Source organism: Colius striatus, chromosome 15 (genome assembly GCF_028858725.1).
Source record: "Colius striatus isolate bColStr4 chromosome 15, bColStr4.1.hap1, whole genome shotgun sequence".
Classification (NCBI taxonomy): domain Eukaryota; kingdom Metazoa; phylum Chordata; class Aves; order Coliiformes; family Coliidae; genus Colius; species Colius striatus.
The window spans coordinates 9,760,539-9,786,045 of record NC_084773.1 but is presented as its reverse complement, the minus strand read 5'-3'; the positions used below and the strand labels follow the sequence as shown (position 1 = coordinate 9,786,045).

Below are 25,507 nucleotides of genomic sequence, written 5' to 3'. Positions count from 1 at the left end.
AGTGCCACCCACAGCACTGCTCTGTGCCCAACACAAAGCCAGGCCTCAGCTACCAGGGCTGGATGAATGTTGTTCAAGATCAACACAGCCAAGTTGCGCCAAAAGCTCTTCTCATGGGCACCACCAGGTGCCTGCTGTCCTTAGCAAGTTAATCATTGTGGCCACTTCACAGCTGTGAGTGCCCAGGGAAGGTTAGAAATGCTTGCTTGAAGCAGAGCTCAGCTTTTGCTGGAGGTAACCTCAGCCAAGGTAACAATCAGGCTCCGTCAGCTTCACAGACAAGTCCCATTAATTTCAGCTGGTGTGATTAGACCAAGACGCCAACTGGTAACAGGCAAGCCAAGGCCAGAGGAGCAGGGTTAATGGCCAACAGGAGTTACACAGGCACAGGGCTCTCAAGGTTCACTCAACCCAACAGCTGTAACCAGGTTTTTTTGTTTTGTTTGAAAACATTAAATAGGAGGTTCAGGCTGACGTAGCATAAAGCTAATGAAACACAGTTAACTATAAAAAGGAAATAATCTGATAAACCTGGGGCAGGAAAGTCCTTGGCAGCCGCCGAGTCTCAGGTTTCAGCGGGGCTTCCAGTGGGAGCCGTGTTTGGGAAAACATCTGCTGGTTTCCATGGCCGTGCGGCGCAGCCGGCCCCAGGTTCAGCGCAGCGCCGGGAAACACCTTCTGCAAACAACCAGCAGCGCCCCAGGACCACAGCTCCTGCGCAGGGCTGCTGCCCACCTCTGCTGCCCCAGACCCGGGGGCACACCGGCACTGTAGGGTCATGTCCTGCTCATGCTCTGCCCACTGCTGTCCTGTATGTTTATGCCATGGCTCAAGCTTTTGTCAGAAAAAGCAAAGCCCTGAGGTTATGCCCAGGTTTTTCCCAGCTACCTGCAAAGCTCATGGGCTGGGGGTTATCCCAACTGCCTGAAGCTGCTGAGTCCTGTTTCATAGAATCATTACAGTTGGAAAAGACCTTTAAAATCGAGTCCAATCACTAACCTCACACTGCCAAGCCCATCACTAAACTAAACCATACCCCTTAGCACCTCATCTATGTATCTTTTAAATACCTCTAGGGATATTCAGGGCTCTAGGGATATTGGGCAGCCTGTTCCAATGCTTAACAACTCCCTCAGTGAAAAAGTTCTTCCTAATGTCCAACCTAAACCTCCCCTGGCACAACTTAAATCCATTTCCTCGTGTTCTATCATTCATTACTGGGGAGAAGAGACCAATCCCCACCTCACTGCAACCTCCTTCCAGGCAGTTGTAGAGAGTGATCATGTCTCCCCTCAGCCTCCTCTTCTCCAGGCTAAACACCCCCAGCTCACAGCTGCTCCTCATAAGATCTATTCTCTAGACCCTTGTTGCCCTGTAGTTTTAGTTTGAACTTCACTGACTACATATGAAAGGAATCCAATGCTGTTTTTAACATGCACATTTTAATGAAGCAAACATTTCTATTTAATAAGTTATAAGATACAATTTTACAATCCTGCATTTTATTCCAGTTTATTTTGTTTTTACTTCCTAGTTTACAATATAGTAAGCATTTCACATTAAGGCACAAAAAAAAAGCACAGTAAAAAAAAAAACCCAACCTTCGTTTATTTCCCCAATGACTGTGCTGGAGAGCAGTGCATCCACACCTAACTACAGAACCATAAGCGTGAACTTCTCCCTAGGGACAGACAGTGATGTTTCAACAGGTTTTCAACAAATCCTACTTCCTAATCACAGAGTTAAAGCTCATTTGGAGAGTCTACTAAAGCCCCAGCAGCTGACAGCAATTCAGATACGTGTTTGGGAAGTAGCATGGAGTAATCCAGGACAAGGAGACAAGTTATGATGGAAGCTTTCACTCCCTGACCCTCCACAAGAATGCCTTTTGCAGCATGAAGGGGTTTTCAGGAGAGATGAGTGTGCTTCAGGCAGGTCCTTGGACTGAGATATACCGAGACCTGCACCAAAGGCGGGTTTGTTGACTGGTATTGCTATTGGTAAATTCACACACTCACCCTCCCTCTCATCCCATACCTGACTACAGATGTGGGGTGCCGTCCCCAGACTGGCTTCCTTGCACCAGCTCAGCTATTTGCTTGGCCTGCAGCTCCCAGGGGAACTGCTCATCATCTTTGCAACACGCCACTGCGCTCTGACCTGCATCAATTTTGGGTCACGCAGGCTCAGCAAGTTCAGAGGCTTTATTTAAGCCAGTCAAACCGGGGACTGTTCTTAAAATGAATTGAAAAGAGTGTGGGGAGTTACTTGTAAAGTTACAGAAACCTCAGCGGAATCCCAAGCTAATTAAAAGCCGTGGTGCTGGCATCATGGACAAAAAGCTACCTGTCTAGATTTACAAAGCGTTAGCACAGAAGGGCTGAAAGCTTCCAGGAATTCACTTGCAGTCTGCTTTTGGTTTGCTATAAAACAGAAACTTTTCCTAAATGTAAACCATTAGCAAAGCATTTTCAGAAACATTTAAAATTTGAGTGGTAAAGCCACTTTTTGTAGCTTTTTATAATGTTAAGCGTTAAAATTGATCAAGTATACAAAGGCACCTATTATAGTACCAGTTTTACCTCATTTCTTTACAGAAAACAATTTGAACTGGGGACAGCCCAAGTCATATTCCATAACTAAAATGTAAAGTCTCCAGTCAAATAAGATCAGTAGTTAAGAAACCCAATTACAAATTCCAGTTTCAATTAACATCCCAAGTCTTTACCGTCCGCAAGGGAAATTAGTGTCTAGCTATCCATATGATTCTCCAAACATTGAACAGTGACCCAGACAGTACTGCAAAGGTACAATTTGAGGAGGGTATTAAATAGGTTGGTAAGTAGGATAGAAGTGAAATGCTTGTAAAAAATAACGTTACAGAGTTTTACTTCTGACTGTACTGAAATGTGAGCCATGTGTGTCTAGATACTGCATTTTGCAACAGGACTGCACCCAGTATAACTCTAAATCTGAACACAAAGAGCGACTCCCACGCTCGGCGTGTTTAAGGAACAGTGACATGGAAGGGACTCCCAGGGATGTGCTCATCACCCCATTTCACTGCCAGGATATAGTCACCCCTCTCCTTGACGACATAGGCTACGTTGTACTGATGGCTGCCCAAATGCTTGATGGATACCTCTTCGCATGGTATTGTGGGTCCATGGACGCCAACTAACAACATATTGGAACCTACAGCAAAGGAACAGACTGTTAGCATGCCTAAGCTTAAACAACCAACCACGGCTGTGCTGGAGCAGATTAACCCCACAGTGTAAGGATTTTGTTATTTTAATTCACAGAGTGGAAGTCTGAGGTATGGTTGAGCTAATTTGGTATAAGAAGGATTATATTTTAAAAAGCCTTGAGCCTCATAGAGGCAAAGGTTGGTTTGTGCCTTCTGCCAGACCTGACAGCGTACCACCACCTAACTAGGGCACAGCAGACATTAACGCTGCTCGTGAAAGTGAGCAGCTGCTGCCTTTCGAGTTACCTCATCAGAAGTTAACAGCAGAGATCAGTGAATGTGCCTGGCTTGTAATCCACCCACCACAAAGCTCCATGATGAGGATCAGTGTTTAAGGCTCACAGGAACACCTTGCATTATGCGCTACAATGCACCACAGGGGTTGCTCGAGTTCAGCATCCCGTTTGTTCTCATGCCATAACACTGTGGTTTCTTTCAGGTCCATCTGGCTCAGATAAAGCCATTTGGAAAAGAACTGGCATCTTTGCAGCCTCTATATTAGGACTGATATTGGTGAGCGCCACGTAGCATTTAGAGGGTTTTTTTTAGAATCAGATCATCACCTCGAGCTCTGAATTTTAACTCTGCAAGTTGGTTTAGGGAAAAATTTGTTCAGGTAAACCACCCCAACATGGCTGCTATACTCATACCTGCTTTGCTGCAGTCGACAGAGAAGGAGCTTTTTTGACCCACAAAAGCCTTTGAGAGTCCTGCTCCCCGGGAGACCACTTTGCTAGCATCCGAGCTGGATTTGGGAATGGCACTGTAGCAAGTTTCAGTCGATGACCTTGTCACCGACTCCACCAGGATGGAAGAAGTTTCGTTGGCACTGCCTGGGCTAACCAGTCGCTGTCCTGGAAACAGAAAAGATTTCTGGTGTTCAGATTCACCCCACCTGAAAGGCATTTGCTAGGAGGTTTCAAAAGCCTCCTAATGATTAGCATGCATTCTGCATCCAAAATGCATTTTCGGAGAGGAGCAATTTCCTACTTGAGTTTTTTAAGCTGATGTCTACCAGCAAGGCTGGCAACAATCCCACCCCAGAGCCCTTGAGTGGCTAAAGGACCACAGGAACTTCAGGATTCGTTAAGCAAAGCTGGCTGCTTAAGAAGAGTTAATTGTGCTCCAATCACCAAATGCAAAAACATGACTCGAGCTGGCAGAAAAGCAGGTGCAATTTTGCAATAACTCATTTTGAAAGCAGAGCATGTCCCAGCACAGGGCAGCACGGTCCCTGTGCTCTGCCCCAGGAATATCACGACGCCACGGGCACCAGGAGAGGGGTCACTAGCTCAGGGGCAGCAGGAGAGATAAACTCCAGTCTGTGCTTAAACACAGCACTGAAGAGAGAAAAAGCTTCCTAAACCAGCCTTCCTCACATCATCTGAAAGCCTCCCAGACACTACTGACCTTTGGGTAGGTGACATCTGCACCAAGATGACTCCAAGAGGGGCATCACTCAATGCTACAGGCGACCAGGTTTCAGGCTTTGGGCAAAAAGTGGGTCAGTCATGTTTACCCACTGTCAATGCAATGGCCTAGCTCTAGGACAAGATTTTATATTCCCCCATGAAGCTGTTTTATGGCCCTCCACTGAGGCAGGCTGGCGAGCTCTGTGACTCTCCTGAGAGCCCTCATCCAGGCTTTGGAGGTGATGGGGAGAAACATTTAGCCTCTCATGTTTTTGGGCACCTAAACCAGAACCCCACACTGTTTTGGAGGGTCATATTTTCTGAATGACACAAATTACTTCAGGCACGCAGTAAACACTGGTTAGCTTTTTACCTGTAACCTTTGCCTTGAAGGGGCTGCCCACTATGTGGTTTGGTCCACCATATTTAACTCCAATTAAATAGTTTCCTGGAGCCATGGGTGTGTACATGACTTTGTAACCTTCTGGAGTTTCCTGGCAGTCCATTTTCACCTTTGATGGCCCTTCAATTGTAACAGAGAGGGTACCTGGCCCAGCCTTGGTCGTGTTAATGAAAAACTCCGACTGCAATCCTAGAAAGATGTAGCACAGTAAGACACACTCTTCCTCACACCTGATGTTACAAAAGCAGCCTGTTATTAAATAGGAACAGGTAATATGATGCAAGAGGAGGCCGCACAAGGCTGCAGGCAGGGAGGGTCAGCGTGCCTCCCCCCAGCATCCCCATACGGGCCAGCCCTGACTGTGGGCTCTGCACCTTGGTAGTCTTCCCACCTCCCTCCTCTGCTCATCTTGTGTGACTGCAGGGCCCTTTAGGACCAAAATGGAAAGATTTTGGCACCAAAAGTCTGGCTTAGAGAGAAAAAACTCTTAGAACAAGAGTCTTTCTACTGGGCATCAGAGCCCAGGCTCCTGCATGGCTCAGCTTGGGAAAGCTTTGAGCCATCCCACTGCCTGGACCATAAATGGGTAAAGAGCCCACAGGAAAGCAAAAGAGATGAGGGGCAGATCTCCTGGAGGAGATGGGTGTTTGAACTGCTCAGCAAGCAGTTTGTGGAAACAAAAGCTTGTTTAATTACAGCATCTGGTTAACACAGCTGAATTACTGCTGCTAATAGTAAGCCAATGACACAATGCCAGCAACACAAGAAAACATTAAGCAAGGCTTTCAGCTCCCAAATAGTTTACTGTCAAACTTTGGCTTCAAATATTTATGATCTTTGGGCTGTTGTATCAGACACTGCTGAGGAGGAATAAAGTGCCTGAGCTCAATCAAAACCAGGATGGTTATGGGAAAGTTTACTAGAGCTGTGCCTAAAGCATGCAAGCGTGGTGAGGAAGGAGGGAGCAGCTCCTTGCCTCTCCACACAAGAGGCTGATGTGTCGCAATGCTGGAAGAACCCAGCTCCCACAGAGGATCCTGCCCTCTCCCCATGCTTTCAGCAGTCAATCCCACTGGCACTGCCTGCCTGGGAGGGAAGGCAGTCAGCTTGCAATATGCAACGCTCAACCAGAGGAAAATTCATTTCCAAAGCCAGCAAGCTTCCCAGCTTCTCACTGAAGACTTCTTCCTCCAAAGCCACTGCTTCTTCCCTGTGCTCTAAATGAAGGCTCACATTGTTGGAGGCTGCAGACACACACTCCTCCTGGGCGGAAATTTCAGGTGTTCAGTCACCAGCTATTGAAACCTCTACACTAGGTCATTGTTTGGAACTGCTGCTCAGCAGCTCCCAGGGCACTGAACTGTAGGCTGCAGCCAGGAATCAACAAGGGGGCACAGAGTAACTTTGCTGAAGTTGAACAGTCTATTTAGATTAAAAACAACCCCAAGCACCTTTATAGATGGAGAAAAATTCCTCCATCCCTGATGCATCAGTGACTAGTATTAATGAGTGCTTTTGTTTCCACCTATTAAAGCAGCACAGGCTACAATATCTTTATCTTACATAGCATGTCTGCATGTTTCCACACCCACTGCTTGCTTTGTCCGGACAGCAGCAGCAGCAGCTTTGACTGAGTAACTACAGTACTTTTCTTTTTCCAGGGAGAAAAAAAAAAGGTATGAAATGGAATCTACAAAAGACAGCAGCAGACAGGATAAGAGGAACTCGCTATCACTTTGAATATCAAAAGGAAAAAAGAAACTCGTTTTTCTCTGCTATTTGCCTGCGTGTGTGGCCCAAGAAAGCACACAATTAAACAAATCAAAGTGCATATCCTGGAATGTTTGCAGACTTTCTAAGGCCGTAAATCACATAAATTAAAAAAAATCTCAAATCCTAAACCCTGCATTCTTGAGTTGAGAACTATCAGATGGGGCAGCCACAGCAGATAACTAGGTGTCAGATTTCCAAGAAGAGCCAGTGTTCACATAGCACACTACAAACAGAACAGCCCACCGCTCTCTCTGGAGTTGATACATCATATTAACTTGAAACTTCTCAGAGGTGCAAGCACTGAAGAAAGGGCAACTTGGTATACCTTCAAACCCATTTCACTAACAGGAGGATGCAAGTCAAATAAGACTGCTTCAACTCAGTATCTGCATTCACAAAAGCCTCCAGCCTTTGTAGACACCATGTCCACTCGTGGAAGGGAGCCAGAGCCATCTCTGGAGCTCCAAGGGACCAGTGACATGGAGCTAGGCTAACTGAGAGTTGTAGCCCAGCTGACAAACAGTTCGAGTGAAGTGGTGGTTTACAGAGTTCATTAAGGCTCAGTATAGGCTGCTGACTCACTAATCAATGGTTCCAAGACTCGAGGAGCATGCGAGAGTGCAAAATTAGCCTGCGCCCATGTCAGCAGAGAGTGTGGGTTAGTTTAGCTGCCTTAGCAAGAAAAGTCACACAAAAATATGCCTAGGAACAGTGTCTGCCTCTCTCCAAGTGCAAACAGCTGTGCATCAGAGGCGTAAGAGAAGGGTTACCCGTGGTACCGCTCTCCAGGCCAGATCCGTAGGCAGTGACGAGCGCGGGGTTGCCCGCCTGCCCCGGCTCGCCCACGCGCACTTTGAACGGGCTGCCCACCACGTGGCTGCCGTTGAACTTCACGTCGATGGAGTGGATGCCGTTCTCGTGGGGGATGAACCGCACGGCGTACTTATCTGCAAGAGAGAAGGGCCTTTCCTGATGTATCAGAGAGAACAATCAAACCCCAGTTACACCCGGCGCAGGGCTGCTCAGCAACACAAGCAAGGCTTCTCTAACGCTCCGACGTGCTTTGGTCCCAGCTTCAGCTAACTCAGCTACACAAGCTGCTAAGCTCAGATTTAAGTAGGAAAACACTGTATTTGTCGCAGGAGGTGTCGCAGGTTGCATTTTCACCTTGTCTACTAGAACCTGATCTCAGCTGTCATCTAGTCTGCAGGGTGAGTTTCAGGGTTGCTTGCCTCACACATGCACTAAGCATGACAGCCTAATCGCAGTCCAACCTGTCAGCCGTTGAGGGAGCAGCACACAGAAGAAAAGCAACTGGTAAGATCAAGCCAAATCTTACCAGAGGGCTGCTCTGACACCACACCTTTATTTAATAAAGTCATTTAGCAATTTGCTGATATTTAACATTTTGATCATGTGTTAACCCAGAGGAGGGACCGACCTTCCTCAGCTGGACAGCTGCTGTCTGCCTCTAGTACAGACAATAACTCACTCACACCTCAAGTGAAAAAGAAAAGCTCATTGATGAAACAGGTGTTGAGCTTTCCATAGTGTTTGCTTGTATTCAGCTTCCTTGACGTTTTGTATGAAGAAGTGAGTGCGAATTAAAAATAAACTATTAGTCAGAGATGAAAGCATATCTTTGAAAAATAAACTTCTTCCCTGGCTAAATTCAACAATCACGTCATATTTCATTTATGACTAATATCACTGTACCTTCACTGGCAAGCCAAGACTTAAATATCCGCGTCTAACACAAGTTAGGGCTCGGTCATGTCATAAGCTCTCTAGGAAAAGCATGGACATAACCGGGGCCAAAGTACTCCTGGCACTGAGAAGTCATTCCCCAAGCCAAGTGCTTGTCCTTGGGGTACACTGTTCACAGGCCAAAGGGACTAGACCCCCTCGCTACGGGACTGCAAGCATGCCTGGGAGGTTGCCCTGTTTGTTTAGACCGTGGTAAAGCTGTGCTCACCTGGCTCCAGCTCAGACACGTGGCACTCTTCTACGGCTCCGGAGGGGCTGTGGACTTTAGCATCGATGTTGCCCTTTGCCCCGTTCAGCCTTATAGCAAACGATGCCGGCTGATTAACTTTTAATCCAGACTCCTGAGAACGCAACAGTCATATCATCAAATTTAAAACCTTCTCGTTTCAGACAGCACAAGACTTGTGGCAGGGAAACAACCACCTCAGCACAACGTTTGTTTTTATATTTCAACAGAAGGCATAAAGCTGTGACTTGTTTCACTCCCAGATGGGAAGTTCTCTCCCTCTTAGGGGGTGGCTGATTTGAGGGTCACCCACATTGGCTAGGCTGATTTTTCCCATGGTAACAGACTGTTTTTGGAAGCCAGATGACTGCCAAGATAGGCAGAAGCAGGTTTACGAGACTAATCACCCCTTAGCACTGAGGTCAGCCCCCAGTATTCAGGCACTTGATTTAAAGGATATTTAAGCCATAGCTCCATTTTCATCCCCTTCATTCATTCCAGACTCATTCAAAGGAAAAGCCTCTGATAATCCAGTTGTCTGAAAGAGTAACATGCATGTTTATATTTGCCACAAGAGGCTGCTTTTAGAATGCCACCACAAGACCACTCCACATGAGAAAGTAATTGAAAACACAAAACCAGATGTTGCCATGCTGTCAGGCCAGTGGGGGAAGGCGATGCACCTCAGCATCTCCGCTCCTCAGCTGGAGCAGCCCATGCAGCTACCCAGCAGTAATAGCTGATGCTGAACATACTTTACCTGATTGTGTTTTCAACTAAATCCTGAAGAGGGAAATAAATGCAACTGAGTAGAACTGAGGTACAATGTATAAAATAAGTCCCCGATACGGGTTTAGTGGAGGCTGATGCTGCACACTGCGCTCCGTTACCGAATACTCAGCTTTATCTGCCTCTCCAGGACTTAATTGAAGTGAGTATTCCTGTCAAAGAGCCTTTAAATGAAACACAAGAGAAACATCAATACCACAGTGACTAATTAACGCCCTTGTAACTCCTGGTTAGAAGAGATGTTGTTGGAATCAGGCTGTCATGATTCATTTACACAGGAGGAGTCCTGCAGCCCAGTGAAACTCCTGTGGACCACAGCTGGGATACATCCACAAAAAAAAAAGCCTCAACTGAAGTACTAATGGCATCACAACATGGTGAGGACTGAGGTACAGTATATTTAGACACAGATTCTCAGTCCCATGTCCAAGTTTCTGGCTTTGGAGATTTAAGTCAGGCCTTTAATGTTACTTGCACTTCAATGCACGTAACCACACGCACACACAAATGATATGGTGAGGCTAAGAGATGAGCCCAGACCAACTACAAAGCTGTGATTCACTCTGGGACTTACTGCTGTTCATTAATCATCTAAGCTGTGACTGTGTGGTTTCGTTACATCAGCCAGAGTAAACCTGTGCTCTGACCTCGCATTAAGCCCCTTCCTCTCTCCACACCAATGCTCCAGCCAGGCTGTAGCCATGTCCCAGCTATGCAGCACTATGCTGCCTCGCCAGTGGACATCCAGCTCTTCAGTCCACGTGCCACCTGAGTAACTCTACACCAGCTGGTGGTTCACATTCATGCTTCAGTTATCTTTGCCCTTCCCCTAGCTAATGGGGTGGAAAGCAAGTTTTAGCTCCTCCGATGCTATTTCTAGAGCCTCTTACTCTTAATTCCCAAGTGTTACCACCTGTAATAACTCCACTGAACTTTCTGCCTGCATATCCTGGCTAGCCAAAGCTGGGCCAGCTCTACTGACCCAAGTTACCAAGGGGCCGGCTGCCAAAAACCTCTCTCTGGCTGCAAGCTGAGCTTGAAAATATGCACCAATCAAGGTAAGGCTATTACTATGATGAAAGGAAAACCACTTTGGTGTTGGAGAACAAGGACGAAATCAGTCTGTGTGGCAAGTTGTGGGGATGTTTCCTTATGTCTCACCTGAAGGCTAGTGACAGTGAGCCTGCGAGCATCATCGGAGGGGGCGATGATGGGAACCAGGTAGGGGCTCTCGGGAATGTGCTCATCATTGAACTTTATGGACACCTCATAGTTGCCTGCAGGGAGAAAAAGCAGCAGTGAGTGTTCTTAGTTTCTCTGAAAGTAGAATTCAGTGTTCTTTGGGTATGACTCAGTCCTGGTACATACCTGGCTCTTGAACAATGTATGATACAGCACAGGATCCATCTTTATGGTCCTCAAAGGCAATTTCTGCTTTACTTGGGCCTTCTACAGCAATAGACAGTCCTCCAGCTCCAGCTTCCCGTGTCCATATGCTGAACTCGGCTGTTGAAGCACATCAGAGCACACACAAGAGTAAGTCTGCTGCTGCTGCTGGGTTGCAGCTTCTTCCTAACAGACAGTGCAGCATCCCATACTTATATGTATGAAGAAAGACACCTCGTCCCACCAACCTGGATGGTAACACTTAGGAGTTTCTCCAAGAGACTCCTATTAGCCTTGAATTAGCCCATCAGCCCTGTATAACACACCTTGCAACCTCAAGCTCACCCTGTGAGGGCAGTCAGTTTTCAAAACATGGATTTCCAGACTTCTCCACCCACATGATGCAGCAATATAATTTCTCCACTGACCAGCCCTGGCTCGGTGTGACCCTATGGTGGTTACACCAACCTCTGCTCAAGCTCTCAGAGCAGAGGCAGACAGAAACCAAAGCACTGTGCTGCAGATCTGTGTAGGGAAAGCACTGGAGTCTGGCAAGAGCAGAGGACTCACCTGGGACACCGGTCTCTCCACGCTCCAGCCCGGGGCCTCCAGCTCTCACTTTATGGGCTCCCCCCTCACCCAGTGGCCCCACAGTGAACTGGAAGGGGCTGCCTGTCACTGGCTGTCCTCTGTATTTGACATCCACAGTGTGGACCCCCATCTCTTGAGGCACAAAGCGGACGCAGTAGGTGTTTTTGTCAACTTCTACAATTTCAGCATCAAAGTTTCTTCCAGAAGGACTAGTTACTTGGGCTGTCATATCCCCACAATCGATTTCTAACAAGAAAAGAATAAAAAATGCAGATTAGAAAGTGACAAAGGGTTTTGGCATTTTGCTTTTGCAAGCAGGACGTGACCTCAAGTGATTACACAGTACAAATGACAGAAGAGGCACCTAAGTGCCAGTCTGCAGGCTCAGCTAGATGTGTGCTGCCGAGCAGCAAGCCCAGCCAGTTCCAGTTTATCAGGTGCTCTGGAGGCAGATGAAGAGGCTGGGTAAGTGCATCCAGCTAAGACTGGCCTACATGATTCACATTTGCCAGATAGCAGTGCAAACACTTAACAGCCAACATGTTGATCTCAAAACCCTGGAGACAAGGTGAGCTGTACAGCCTGTGCTCCAGCCTGCTGTACACGGAATAGATTTAAGGCCTCCCTGATATTCTCCACATGTTGCTCATGGCTATGCTTATTTTTGCCTCAGGTACACCCATGTTATACCAGTGCAGCTGATGACTGTGAGGACAAGGAGGTTGCTTACCTGGTATTTTTAGGTTCAGATCACATATGCTTCCTACTGTTGCAACAGAGGGGGCCCGTCTTGTTCGTGTGATGCTCTCCTTAACTCTTCCTTCACCACTTATCTTCACAGTAAATGGGCTGCCTGTAAGAACCACAGCAAGTCATTCTTCCTCTGCTCATTACACACTGCATTGAGAGTTGGGGGAGGAAACCCCACTCTAACTCAGTCATAGGGGAAGTTTCAGAGCCAGCTAACAGTCAGGTCCAAGAGAAATCTACTCATGTAATCAGAATAGTTTTGGACGCTTTTTGCTTGTGGAGGGTACTGGTAGGACCTCCTTGAATCTCTGGGACTTAACTGTTCAAGCCAGATCACACAGCCCATGCAATGCCACTGGCCAGCTAGGCAAAGCTTTTATTGTACTAACCAAAAATCTGACTGAACACTTCTGCTTACCTGGAATATGTTCATCTGCAAATTTAGTGGACACGATGTACACGCCAGGTACAGTTGGGAAATAAGACACTTTGCAAGTGCCATCTTCTAGGTCTTCAGTTTGGATATCTACCTTGCTGGGTCCTTCAACTGCCAGTGAGATCCCACCATAACCTGCAATACAGCTAAGTTAGCCTCAGGTTTCCAATAGTACAGATTTGACATAAAACAGTCCAAACTCATAGCAGTAGCTATTCAGTAGGTTTGTATCATAATGGCTACATGGGAGTTGCATGATGCCTAAACAATATTTTTGTAGTCCTAACCAGTCAGATACTCAAGGCACAGCATGCTTTCAGCTCCTCAAATGCTATGATCATATCCCTTTGATTTCATAAATGTTGACAAGTTAGCTTCAAAGACAGTAGCCAAGGCTCCAGGTGAAACCAACAGGGAAATGTCTTCCCCATTTCCTTCTTGCCATACACCCAGATACCAGAACCAGCACTGTCAAATGAACAAAGAGCTTCATCAGTGCCTCAGTGACAGTCCCTGTTGGGTATAATGGATCAGTCAAGATAATGCAAAGCATTTTAGAAGTTAATAGCATTGTCTGTCGCTAATAACTGACAATAATGACCACGCACGCTCACTACATTGTTTGTATCTGATGGTTGCTGGCTTGTGACCTGGTGTTCACATACTGAGCAAGACACTGCTCTTATTTAGAGAGGATACATACCTCTCAGTCTGCCATGGAACTAACCTGCATCTCTTGTGTCTACAATGAAGTCACACATTTCAAAGGTGCGTCCTTCCACCAAACCACGTCCAAAAACTCTTGCTCGTCTGGCATCTCCTATCTCAGACTGGACCACCATGATTGTTACAGGGCTGTTTGGTACATGGCTCCCGTTCTTCTTGATGCTAACCAGATGTTCTCCCACTTCCCGAGGAATAAATGAGATGCCTATAAAGCACAGAAACGTGACAAACATTCACTTCTTATGCATGTTACACTTGATTTAAATGCCTCAACCACACACGTCGAAGTGTTGCTCTCAAATGGGCCACAAAGCCATTCACATATGCTGACAAAAGCACTTCAATCACAACCTGGCACATCACATGCGAGCTAACACAAGAGGTCACTCTTCATACTCTTATGTCTTTGGCCAACTGTACCAAACAATATCAACCACTTGGTTTGACAGGTCTCTTCTGGGAAGGAGCAGAGACATCAGTCACTTTACAAAGCAAAGCAAACTGGAGTAGAGGCTATTATATTACACTCTCAGATGAAGAGTCTCGGAGCTTACCAATGTGGTTATTGGGTAGCCTCTTCAGAAGACAAGGCTCATCACGACCTGATGGGGCTTTAATACTGGCTGTTAGGAGACTGAGATCAGTCTCAGTGATGTCCAACAAAAAGTCAGCAGCAGAACCAAGCTTAACCTGGGACCGTCTTCTGTTATCATCTGAATGTATAAAGAGAGATGAGTCAGAAAATATGAAAAGGTTAAATGCAGAGCAAAGGACTTCATGTTCCTACCATAAACCAGTTCCCTCATGCTATCAGAGATAAACTTTCATCTCAAGTACTTCCAGAACTCTAAACTTTATACCTGTGATCTTGGCCGTAAATGGACTGCCTGGGATGTGCTTGTCGTTGTACTTGACCAGGATGCTGTAGTTGCCAGGCAGAGTAGGCAGGTATGTGACTGTGCATGTCCCGTCTTTGTTATCAATGCAGCTGATCTCTGCTTTTGAAGGTCCTTCAATAGCCAAGTCCAGCCCACCTAGGAAACAAGGAGAACATGTGCATACCAAGTCCAAAGCCTTTGTCCAAAAAGGGAGATCTGGTACTTGGTACCAAGAATGCAGCTTAGATGCATGTTTTCAAAGTACAGCAGCAAAAGGAGCTCAGGCCAATCCACAGGCCTATTTTACACCACAACTCTCCAGTCTATTAAACTTACTTAACAGCTGTTCCACACCCAGTCATCATCCACTAGATTTAAGCTGTCCTCAGTTCAGTTTTCATTTAAGGAGTCACTTGCACCTTGTACCACAGGGTACACCTGCTGCACTCGGCAAGAGGCAATAAACCAGCTTTTACTGCAAGTTGCAGCCTGACATTTGCACGAGTCATTTATCACACCAGAGATTCACAGTTGAACACAATCAATGCAAATTAATGCCGATGCACAAGTTCCTAATTTAGGGTAGGATGAGTTTAAAGAACAGACTTACCCTCTCCTGCATCTTCTGTAACAATGGTGAAAGTTGCTGGTTTATTGGCAACCCCATAAATGAGGCCAGGCCCGTAAGCTGACACACTGCCACTGTTGGGGTAATTCACATAGAACTGCAGGGGGCTCTCTAAAAGAAAAAAAACCACAAAAACAAAAGAAGCACCTTTAAGGACGAGTGGCCTGGACTACAAGAACAAAAGAGACATCAATCTGCTCTGACCTAACAGGATCTTATGCATACTGATATCCATGATCTTCAGTGCCATGCTCACTACTTTTCTGAAGAACCTTTATGTGACTATAATGTACTTGAAAAAACAAGTAAGCCTCCCCTTATCTTCAAAAGATACTTCTCCACAATTTGTTTCACATTCAGTCATGACAAAGTAAGTGTTACTCAAATTACCAGAGATAAGCTTCAATGATGTTGTAAAAGGTCTTATTCATTACAAGTTTATTTTTAGCACATTAAATCAGAACATGACTCAGAAGCAGGCTCTCAGCTCAGGCACAGATCCTGAATTTTGGTAGCTCAGAATTAGGAACTAGCACAGCACATAGTCTGACTCAATGAACCTGAACTAGCAAATTTGAAGGGTATCCAAAACCGTATTTGCCAGCCTCAGATTAGCTAAGCCAGCACACAAGAACAAAAGTACAGCCATCAACAGCTAACACTGGTTTTAAAAATGGCACAGATAGCTCATAAGTCTACAGACAGATTTTGCAGCTGAGACAGTAGCAAGTTTGATTCATGACAGTCTTCAAGAAGGAAACATTATGGCACATCATCCTGTGCAGAGGAAGGATAATGGTCTTACTGAACCAATACATCCGACAGTTTGGCACTTACAGGGATGCTATACAAAGTGCTAAAGCTATTGAAATAGCATCAAGCATCATATTATCGAGCTCGCTGCTTCAGCCAAAGTTACTCTGTGTTTCTGTGCACTAACAGAACCAGCAGCCCAGTTCAGGCAGTGCTGAAGGTATTTTGTCCCATGTCTACACATCCTTGCACAGATCTGCCCCTTTTTGCCCCAGCCCCACGCTGCTGGTACAGAGCGGTCCTGGCCCCAGGCAAGGCTCTGTCTGTGGAGCTGAGGGAACTGCTGAAGTAAGGACAAAGAAGAGAACAGAAAGGGAATGAAAAGCAGTGGTTTCTGTTTGTTAAGAAGCAGTCAGGAAGAAAGAAAGATTACAGTGCAGAGTGCATGTGTGTTTTATTTTATTGCAATAAGATGGAAAGACTAACTATAGTGTTTTAGCTACTTGGCCCTCCCCACAGAGGGAGATCTTGTGTCAATGCAGTTCCAAGGATAAACATATCCTGCAACCACTAGTTTTGTTGAGCACCATGGCAGTAAATTCTAACCTGAAAAAAAATGGTAGTTTGGAAATTGTATGTTTCTTCTTCATCACAAAATGCCACAAAAGCCAGTTTCCAAAACCAAAATCCATTTTAAGCCTGGCTGGTACTATTAAACCACAATGGAAGTTCACATGTGCCGGCACTTACTCTTCTGCTTTAGTTTCTCTCTGGACTGCCTGCAGATGAACTGCTGCTCAATGGTAAGACATCCTGGGCAGTTCTTTCTGCAGGGTATGCAGCTAAGCTATAGCTGCCTTAACAGGGAGCAGAAGCATCAGCAGGACACTGCACTCAGATGTGTTTCACCTACTTGGTCAGACTCACCTGGGATGTGCTTTCCCATGTACTTTATGTGCATTTCGTGCAGCCCAACCTCAGTAGGGGCATATCTCACTGTTACTGTGCCATCTTTGTTATCCACAATATCAGGCGTATCTGTCTTTCCAGAGGGCATGTGTACTTCACCTACAAAAAGCCACCATGGGAGTTACTGTAGAAGAAGGAGCTGCCTGCTTCCCCTCTCCCACCCACAAAGAATTGTCTAGCCATTTTAAACAAGCATTTAAAATTGTTAAATTCCTTACCCACAGGCACAAATAGCAGACTAATGGGAACACTAACCAGACATGTTTCCTACTTACACTACATGAATACAACACAGCGGTAGACATCTGGCACACAGTCCTCTGACCTTACAAACTCTACAGGCAGGGCTGTTTGCTTCAGCCACTAAAAAGCTCCACAGCAAGCTCTAGGAAAAGCACTGATCTACCTTGCTGCAAGACGCACTCTCTCCTGCAGCTCTTTTGAAAAGACTGGTTTACCTTTCAGCAGGGACAGACCAGGGCTTGGGGTGGGATGGCTGAGCTAGAGGAGAGGAGGGAACACAACTCGTTGTGTGCAGGAGCTTAGTGCAAATGGGGTGTTACTGGGGTGATGCTCTTAGCTGCCAGCCCTCTGAAGAGAGGCTGCCTGCTTTGCAGAAGGTACCTGACAGGAATGCAGGATTAGACCACTTTGTAGCATCTGCACAAAACAAACAATGGAGCTTATCAATGTTGCATGTAGCTGCTCCAGTGGGGGAAAAAGAAGCAACAGGTCCTACAGTGCAGTAACTCACAGCACTGAGGACCACAGCCTAGCACTGAGGACCAGGGCAGCACCAAGCACCCCCTCATTTAACTCAAACCATCAGATGGGTGTATCCCACTAATGTTCAGTGGGTGCCAGTTGATGTGAAATCAAACTACTAAATACAATCCTCTCCTACATGCTGTGGTCCAGACCACCCAGACTGTTAGCTGCAAATGGATGCAAATGCTAACAAAGCCTCCCCGAGAGGCTACATATGTCCCAGGTACCTGTTATTTCTCCTTTCCTTACGGCAAAAGGGATAACCATATCAAAGGGCCTGAATCCCATGCCATTCATGTCTCCAACTGGGACATAAGCTTCTTCGGTGACCTAAAGGAAGCAAAAGGATGGGACACTTGAAAAAGGATGGTAGAGCCAAACGTGCACTAAACAACTCCACTGTGAGCAGAAGCAGAAGAGAGCGTGCGGTGATTATCACAGCCAAAGGACTGGGCTCAACCCGTGTCCAGCCAAGCTCTCCTTGGTAACGCCACCACATCGCAGAGCAGAGCCAATTACACACGGGGCGAATGGAAGACATGCTGGAAAAGAGATCAATATGGAACACAAAGGGATGGAAGACAATGTAGTGCACACAAGACCCAAAGTGACTCCATCTGAAAAGATTTAGTTGCTTAAGGCCTGGAAGAGAAAGTGATTTTTTCAGTGGGGCAGAGTGATTGCAACAATGGACAAAAGAAACAAGTTTCACAATGCAAATCTGGACTCAAGACACTGTGCTATTTACTAGGGAAACAAAGCGATACACTCAGGTTGCTTTGCAACAGTAGGCATTGCAGAAGTAGAAGCTGTAGGTGTAATGATCCTCTTCGTGTTTAAATGAGAGTTTATTTGGAGACTCCCTTCAAGCAGCAAAGGAAAAACAAGGTCTGGATTCCAAGAACAATTGATCAAACAGAAAGAATGAACACAATGACCAGAGCGATTCAAGCAGTCCCAAGAGGCAGGCTGTCATCTGGAATGGAACACAGATGGGGGAAAAACAGCTGAAAAATGTAAAAATTGTGTACCCAAGGGCGGAATCCGGGTGGGGAGGCACCCACAGGCTCCTGCGACCGCACGGCAGCATCATCTGCATCTACAGCCTGGGCAGGGGTAAAGGCAGGTTAGGTGTAATTCTGGCACGGAGGCATTCCCATCTTCCACAGTACAGACTGCACACCTCCTTAACACCTTCCTCACACTACAGAGCCCTCCCAGTCCTTTCACCATTGGAAGGACCTAGATCCAGCCAGGGAAGCTGGGAAAATGCCTGTGTCCGCAGGCACTCGAAGCACAGCAAAGGAACAAAGCCAGGACGTGCCATTGTTGGGAGCTTGGGAGGGAAACTGGAAAGCAGTGCCTAAACGCTGGTGGAAGTGAACTTCAGAGTTGCTTTGTTATGGGACTGGTGTAGGGAGGGAAGTGAAAGGTTTAAACCAAAGATACAAGTCTCTAGTGTCGTGCAGCATGGTGTGTGAGCTGGGAGGCAGGGGAGCCCGCACTGTGAGGAGGCTGCTCTGGGCTCATGCACTTGGGTGAATGACCCAGCCCACATCCAGTCATAGCTGCAGAGCTATTCTGATTCATAGCTGGGATAGCGTTGTCAAGACACCAAATGTGTTTTCCCCCCGGCGCAGCCTCCCTTCCCACCAGGCATGCCAAGAGCATGACTTGCAAATTCCCATCTCCCCCACTTAACCCAACAAGAGTGGCTGAGGCTGACACCCACGCACACAGCTCCACCAGGCTCAGCCACCCCAACTCCTCCCGCCTGGTTACACCACTGCAAGCCACCCTAACAAAACAACCCACTGGAAACTTGTGCATGGAAATCCATTTCCACTAAGAAAGCCAATGAAAAACAGAAATGTTGCTGTTAGACAGTTCTGTCCCCAGTGAGACACCCAAGTCAAACACATACTGTATCAGTCAGCAAGGAAGTGGGAATTTTGGCTGGCCAGGAGCGGACTCCTTGACCTTGGGAGGCATTTCCTGCAGTGAGCTTTGAGCAGCAACCAAGAGAATTGTTTTTCTCATGGAAATCAGTCACCAGCAGTGATCTGCCAGGGTGGCAGGTAGGAAGGGCTGGCATGCCCGGCCCCCAGGACTCGCCTGTGGCCTCCAGCCAGATCAGTACAAGCAGGGCCCTGTGGTTTCATGGACCAAGATGTGCCAGAGGTCTCCTCAGCTGAGATTACAAGACAAAAGCTTGTTTTCCCAATGCTGAGAAGCTGTTCCTTCACGTGAAGGGCTCCCTGAGAGGCACCTAGTCTGCTCCTTAGGGAGGCTGGGGTTTTGTTTGCTTTTTAAACCTAAACATGCTGAAGTACTGCACAATGGAAGAAACATAATTAGGAGGGGAAGGATTTGGCTGTAACAGTTTAACTAGCACTTGCAAATAATTTTTAACCATGAGCTAACAGCCTGCTTCCCTGGGATCTGTCAGCAGACTGTTTCCTTGGGGTCAACACCATAAAGAGCGACGGACAAGTCAGAACACCGTATCCAACGAGGGCTGAAGTACTTAGTCATAGAAGCTGATTACAACTACCCTTACATCATTTAGAGAAAGAGCTACATGGTCAGGAAATGAAGAATTAATTTGTTCAGAGCAGCCAAGTCTTCGTCCTCTAATGGCTTCTATCCCTCTTCACTTAACTGTATTGCCTGCTCCAAATAAGCTCTGCAAGTAACAAGGACTCATTAGCTCCGGCTAGCCTAATAAATGCCTAACCAAACATCTACACACAGAGTTAACCTATCACTAAATAAAGTGTGGCAGCAGAATCCGAGTGGGAAGTATTTTCAGAGCAGAGCTGGCTTACCATGACGGTGAAAGGACTGTTGGGAATGTCCACCCCACCAAAGCGGACATAAATCACATAGGTTCCTGGTTTGGCAGCAGTGTAGAAGATATCGTAAGTCCCGTCCTCATTTTCAACAACATCTGCTTCAGCTTCTGTCCCATCTGGCGTCAGGACGGTGCACGTCACTTTTCCCTTCCCTGCTGATTTGGCATCTACCACAAAACCAACCTCCTCACCGGTCTTCACAGTGGGTGCAATTCCAGGACCTACAAGGCAATTGTCATTACAGACAGGGTTAGGGTGACAGTCTTCCCATGCAGGCCGTCCACAAAGCAATGGGAAGCGTGGCACCAAAATGCTGGGCCTGGCACCCCACGGACGTGGTTTTGGGAGCAGATGTACAGCAAGGGACATTCATAGTGTTGGTCAGCACAGCGGCATGCGAGAGCTGGCCACCAGCTTTCCTTCTCCTCTGCAATCAGAGAGGCTGGATGAGAACACCAGGGGGAAAAAGTTAAGTCTGATGAAAGCAATGCCTTAACCCATACTTTCCTGCTCCTTTATGCAGAGCCAAAGGCACTATCTTCTGCTTCATCCAATGACTCAGCTGTCACTGCTTTAATGTAAACCTCCCTGTGCAAGTAGTTATAAAAGGGCACAGCAGCAGCCATAGCCATGTTTCCTCCTACATTACCCACAAATTATTTTCCACTGTTCTGCCACACATCCCAAAAAAAGAAAATCATGAAACAATGCCCAAAGTGTAGCAATCGGATCCAGCCCTGAAGAACGTTGTGTTAAATGAGAACTCCTAAGTCTTATTTGCAGCACATATTTAATACTCCTGCTTTTGATCGACACTTGTTGCCAGGTAAATGGCTCTTTTTCAAGTGGCAACAAACGTGCTGTTTTAATAACTTGGTGGTATGCCAGCATCTACTCCTACAGTGATTGTATTTCAGCTTTACAGTGGAGAGTCAGAGGCACTTCTTGGAAGGAAGAAATTTAAGCTGGCATCTGAGAGTAATCTTCATCACAGTTATTTTGAGAAGTGAGCAACTTGAGTTACTTGGAAGAGTATCAGATTCAGCCATTAAGGCTTCTTTTAAACAAATTCTGAAGCAAAGGGGATACCTGCCGCTCTGTGTTTCTCATTGTGCCAGGAATACACTTCTGTTTAATCAAGCTTGAAGGCTGCCAGACAGGCAACTCAGTACACACTAACTGCACGGTGCCGGTCAGCACGATGCCTCAGAGGCCTACAGCCACAGATTAAGTTTCCCTGTTCAATTTGGTCTTGCCCTATTTCTTTCTTTCTTTATTTAAAAATCAGAGGATTTGACATTCAGTGTCGTTCTCTGTAACTAGCTCCTGTCACTTCTGCTCTGTCACAGACTGCTCTGTCACTTCTGTCACAGACTCTGGCTGGCTGAGAGGTGGCTGCCTGCTGGTGGTGGCCACCCCAAAGCTGTGTGATGGTCACCTGTCCTGAGAACAGGGAAGTGTCAAAGCTGTAAGTCTGCTCCTACAGCAACAAATCTGGAACCTCTCCCCTACACCAAGGCACTGATTCTTCAGACAATGATTTCAGTTGTGGCAATGTCTTATCTTTAGGGTTCTCTCCTTCCACCTACACCTTCCAAAAGTCTGGTCAGACCCTGGATAACGTTGACCACACAGAAAAGCAGCAGAAGTTTCCACTAACACCACCCAGCAAGAAAAGGCTTTGCTAATGCAGAAGGACACAACCAGATATTTACACCCTCAGAATTAATTCCATTGCTGCTCTGAATGAAAAGCTTCTTGCAGCACTCACACTGCAAAAAGCATGATGTTGTTAATGTGTGCAGTTACTTTCAAATCAATCTCATTGCAGTTCTCAGTGAGATTTACCTAGGCTAAATAAGCACCAGACCTCAGTTGCATCTGGCTGCCTGTAACAACTCAGGCAGTTTGGAAGATTTTGTTGCAGACTGCAAGAGATTGCTGCTCACCCACAGGGTGGACACTTCCTTATCTTTAGGAAAATTCCTCTTGCAAGGAGCTAGATTACACAAGTCTCTACCATCTTCTCCACCCATTACATACACTGTTCTGATGCTCAGAAGGCAGCTTTACACCAAGTACAAACAGCAGCAACAGAGGAGAGTCAACACTAACCTGTGGCCAAACACTTGCTGGCATCCCCAGCTGGAGAAGCCCGGATCCGGTAAGGGGAGGACGGGATGTCATCTCCACCGTACTTCACACCAATCGTGTAGCGGCCTGTTTTGTCAGGGACATAGGTGACTGTGTACGTGCCATCCTTGTTGTCATGAATGTCCACTCTCTTGGGTTTGCCCTCTTGGTCCTAAGGAATGCAAAACAGAGTGTTTAGGCACTATGAAGTTAGTTATGAATCCCTTAAGCAGGGTAGCAAATCTCTTCAGTCATATTTAGATAAGCTCAAACTGACACAGAACTGCAGCTTTTGGAGGGTTAAATATATTTCATTCAAGGACTAGAACAAGAATAGACTATTAGGAGCAAAAAGGTATCAAACCACTACAGAACAATCAGTGCTATCATTAACTACCCTTTGTTTAATACAAGAATGTTTATAAGATTCAGCAAGCCATTTTAATAAACTATTAACTGTAAGAATTTTTAGGCTTCATTGTCACATCACTGCTGGAAACAAAGAACAGTTCCCAGGTCCCTGAGGCACTGACTGGGAGACAGACAGTGCAGCTCTGTCCTGACGAGGTGCTGGGTAGCTTTGGACAGCTGCTCCCCAAAAAGTTTGAGGGTCAGGAGAAGCATTACTGCAGTCTGCCATCAACTCTCCTGGATCAGGCACTCAGCTCCTGACACACTACAAGGTCTATAGTTAAAGGCTGATCTGTGTAGTCTCTTCAACTGCCATTTCCACACTGAATACAAGAATTTGAGAGGTGCATAAACACTACAGATTCGAGCTTCGGCATCAAGCTTTCACACTTACAACCAAGGTCAGCACTGCACATAATGTTTCCAACAGAGTTACTCCCAGACTCAGCTTTCAGTGCAACTCATCAGCTGCAAAGCATGAAGTATTTTAGAAAGTCTTCCAGGCCTGCTTACAGTGAACCTCATGTTGACCTCATTCTGTATTTTATGACTTAGCACTGCCTGGGGTACAATATAAGCTGCAAAGAACTTGAGATTTTATGCACAGCACAGAAAAGCTTCTTTCAGGAATGCTTGTGAAATGTTTGATATGCAATAGCTCAGAACGAGAAGCAAACAAATGCTGTAAGGAGGAGCACCTATGTACTTCCATCCCACAGGACTTGTGCAATTTGATCTTCAAAGCCACAGCCAGGTTAGGAGCTCTGATAAGTATATTGGATTCTTTAAGAACATGCTTGCACACCAGAAGAAAAAGGCAATTGCTTTGCTGCACCTGAGCAAGCAGCTGGACCAGCATGGAGCAAGAATGCAGAAGGGCAAGTACAACCAGCCCTGCCACGACCCAGGCATGCCAGAGCTGAGGAAGGTGCTTTATGGCCCACTAAGGAGACACCTTTTTGCTGAGGCCACAGAGTCCAGGCACCAAAAATGTCAGAAAGTGCAACAACAAAGTAAAATAAAAAAATTCCTGTAGTATCTCCTTAAGTGGCTCATGACTTTTGGCAACCTTGAGGGAGACTTGTTTGTTCATTTATCATCATGTACTGCTCAGTGGGGTGTTATCTCATGGCCTTACTGAACTGCACTGATAGAAGGCTGTCTCCATTTCAAATTCCATCATTTTCAATATCTTACAAGAAACTATTTATCTCATTTTGGGCATTTGCAGAGTGTAAGGTTAGCCAAGAGCCAAACATACCATGGGTGATGACTTTTAAGACAGAAGTCTCATAAAAGCAGGCCCAAGAGCTTTGCAAACACAGAATGCAAGGCTTTCCTGTGCCATTGCTGAAGACCTAGCCAGCAGCCCAGTTTCCAGAACACCACATATGTCAGAGTACAGGTGTAGACACTTCCAAGAGGAGCCACTTATGCCCACCCTGAACAATGAGTTTCCACTCCTGCTTGGTTTTGTAGTTACTTACAGTGATCTGTACAGCCAGAAGCCCCTGCCCGGCATCCTTGGCATCCACAGCAAACTCCACAGGCAGGCTGGCTGGTATGCCATAGGAACTCAGCCCTGGTCCACTCGCCGTCACTTTACTGGCATCATACGTAGGAAGCACCTTCACCTTGAAGGGACTTAAAAGGAAACCCATTATTGCAGCCTCCTCCTAAGTCAGTGCCTGACAGTTACTGCAGTACATGCTGAGGTGTGGATATACTTTCTCTATAGCAGAGATGCTGTAGATGTGACCACTGCTGAACCATGAAGTCCTGGTTCAAGAAGCTGCACTGGCTAAGTAGAAAAGACCACAGCCAGCCCTTCAGTGGTGCTTGTGCTGGGAGAGCACAAACTTGTCATTAAATATCCAGTTCATCTACATTTATCTTCATCACCTTACCTGCGAGGAATCTCTTCATCAGCATATTTGACAGAGATCATATAGGGTCCCTCCTGTGTAGGGGTGTAGACCACCGTGTGAGTGCCATCTCCATTGTCTACTACATTAACAGGTTCCACAAGTCCTAAAAAAAGCAACAGAGGATTTTCTCAGATGCATTATTAAAACTCAGCTTCTCAACAGCCATCTGCAGCACACAGCACCAAGATGCACTGCTCATTTACAGTTTGCAACAAGCTAAATTTCAATTCATCATTTTTTTAAATCAAGGCAATGGCCATGGGTCAGTGATCAGTATTTGTATTCAAGAGCCATTGACTTGAGATAGATTTGTTATCCACCACTCTCCAGGCTCCCATCCTCTTGCTGTAAACAAAAGCTAGCAGGAAAATACTGGAGGAAAGTCCAGGTCAAGAGCAATTGCGCAAAACAGACTGAAGATCTTTCAAGAAATTAAATGAGTAATGGCTATAATTGCCTGAACTGTCATTTATGAGATTACATACTGTTCCTGGGATTCACTGCACAGAACTGAGCCCTAAAGCCAGTTGGTGTGTAGCATTCACCAAGTGAGTCTTTCACAATCGAGTATTTGGAAAGGCAGCCTCGCTGCCTAGGCAGGAGAGCCCTGCAAGCTGCCAAAACCCTAAGAAAGCAGGATCAATTATTTCAATTTGCATGAAGCTAAATCTACAG

General features: G+C 46.2%; 1 protein-coding gene across 4 annotated transcripts in view; it reads right to left on the bottom strand.

The window, feature by feature from the left end:
* Positions 1 to 1,485: 1,485 nt before the first annotated feature.
* FLNB (filamin B) overlaps positions 1,486 to 25,507 on the bottom strand; it is a 71,731-nt gene continuing 47,709 nt past the window's right edge. For 2 of the 4 annotated variants that reach the window (XM_062008490.1, XM_010196646.2), the window contains 21 exons: positions 24,812 to 24,935; positions 24,392 to 24,548; positions 22,476 to 22,665; positions 20,334 to 20,581; positions 18,537 to 18,611; positions 17,733 to 17,835; positions 16,696 to 16,836; positions 14,998 to 15,126; positions 14,370 to 14,543; positions 14,064 to 14,222; positions 13,511 to 13,714; positions 12,766 to 12,918; positions 12,328 to 12,450; positions 11,577 to 11,843; positions 10,989 to 11,126; positions 10,782 to 10,897; positions 8,814 to 8,946; positions 7,609 to 7,785; positions 5,036 to 5,254; positions 3,901 to 4,104; positions 1,486 to 3,195 (listed from right to left, as the gene is read on the bottom strand). In XM_062008490.1, coding sequence (XP_061864474.1) covers positions 3,008 to 3,195; positions 3,901 to 4,104; positions 5,036 to 5,254; positions 7,609 to 7,785; positions 8,814 to 8,946; positions 10,782 to 10,897; positions 10,989 to 11,126; positions 11,577 to 11,843; positions 12,328 to 12,450; positions 12,766 to 12,918; positions 13,511 to 13,714; positions 14,064 to 14,222; positions 14,370 to 14,543; positions 14,998 to 15,126; positions 16,696 to 16,836; positions 17,733 to 17,835; positions 18,537 to 18,611; positions 20,334 to 20,581; positions 22,476 to 22,665; positions 24,392 to 24,548; positions 24,812 to 24,935 — 3,422 coding nt within the window. In that variant the 3' untranslated portion in view covers positions 1,486 to 3,007. The remainder of the gene's footprint in view (positions 3,196 to 3,900; positions 4,105 to 5,035; positions 5,255 to 7,608; positions 7,786 to 8,813; positions 8,947 to 10,781; positions 10,898 to 10,988; positions 11,127 to 11,576; positions 11,844 to 12,327; positions 12,451 to 12,765; positions 12,919 to 13,510; positions 13,715 to 14,063; positions 14,223 to 14,369; positions 14,544 to 14,997; positions 15,127 to 16,695; positions 16,837 to 17,732; positions 17,836 to 18,536; positions 18,612 to 20,333; positions 20,582 to 22,475; positions 22,666 to 24,391; positions 24,549 to 24,811; positions 24,936 to 25,507) is intronic. The other 2 variants (XM_062008492.1, XM_062008491.1) reach the window with 2 other exon arrangements.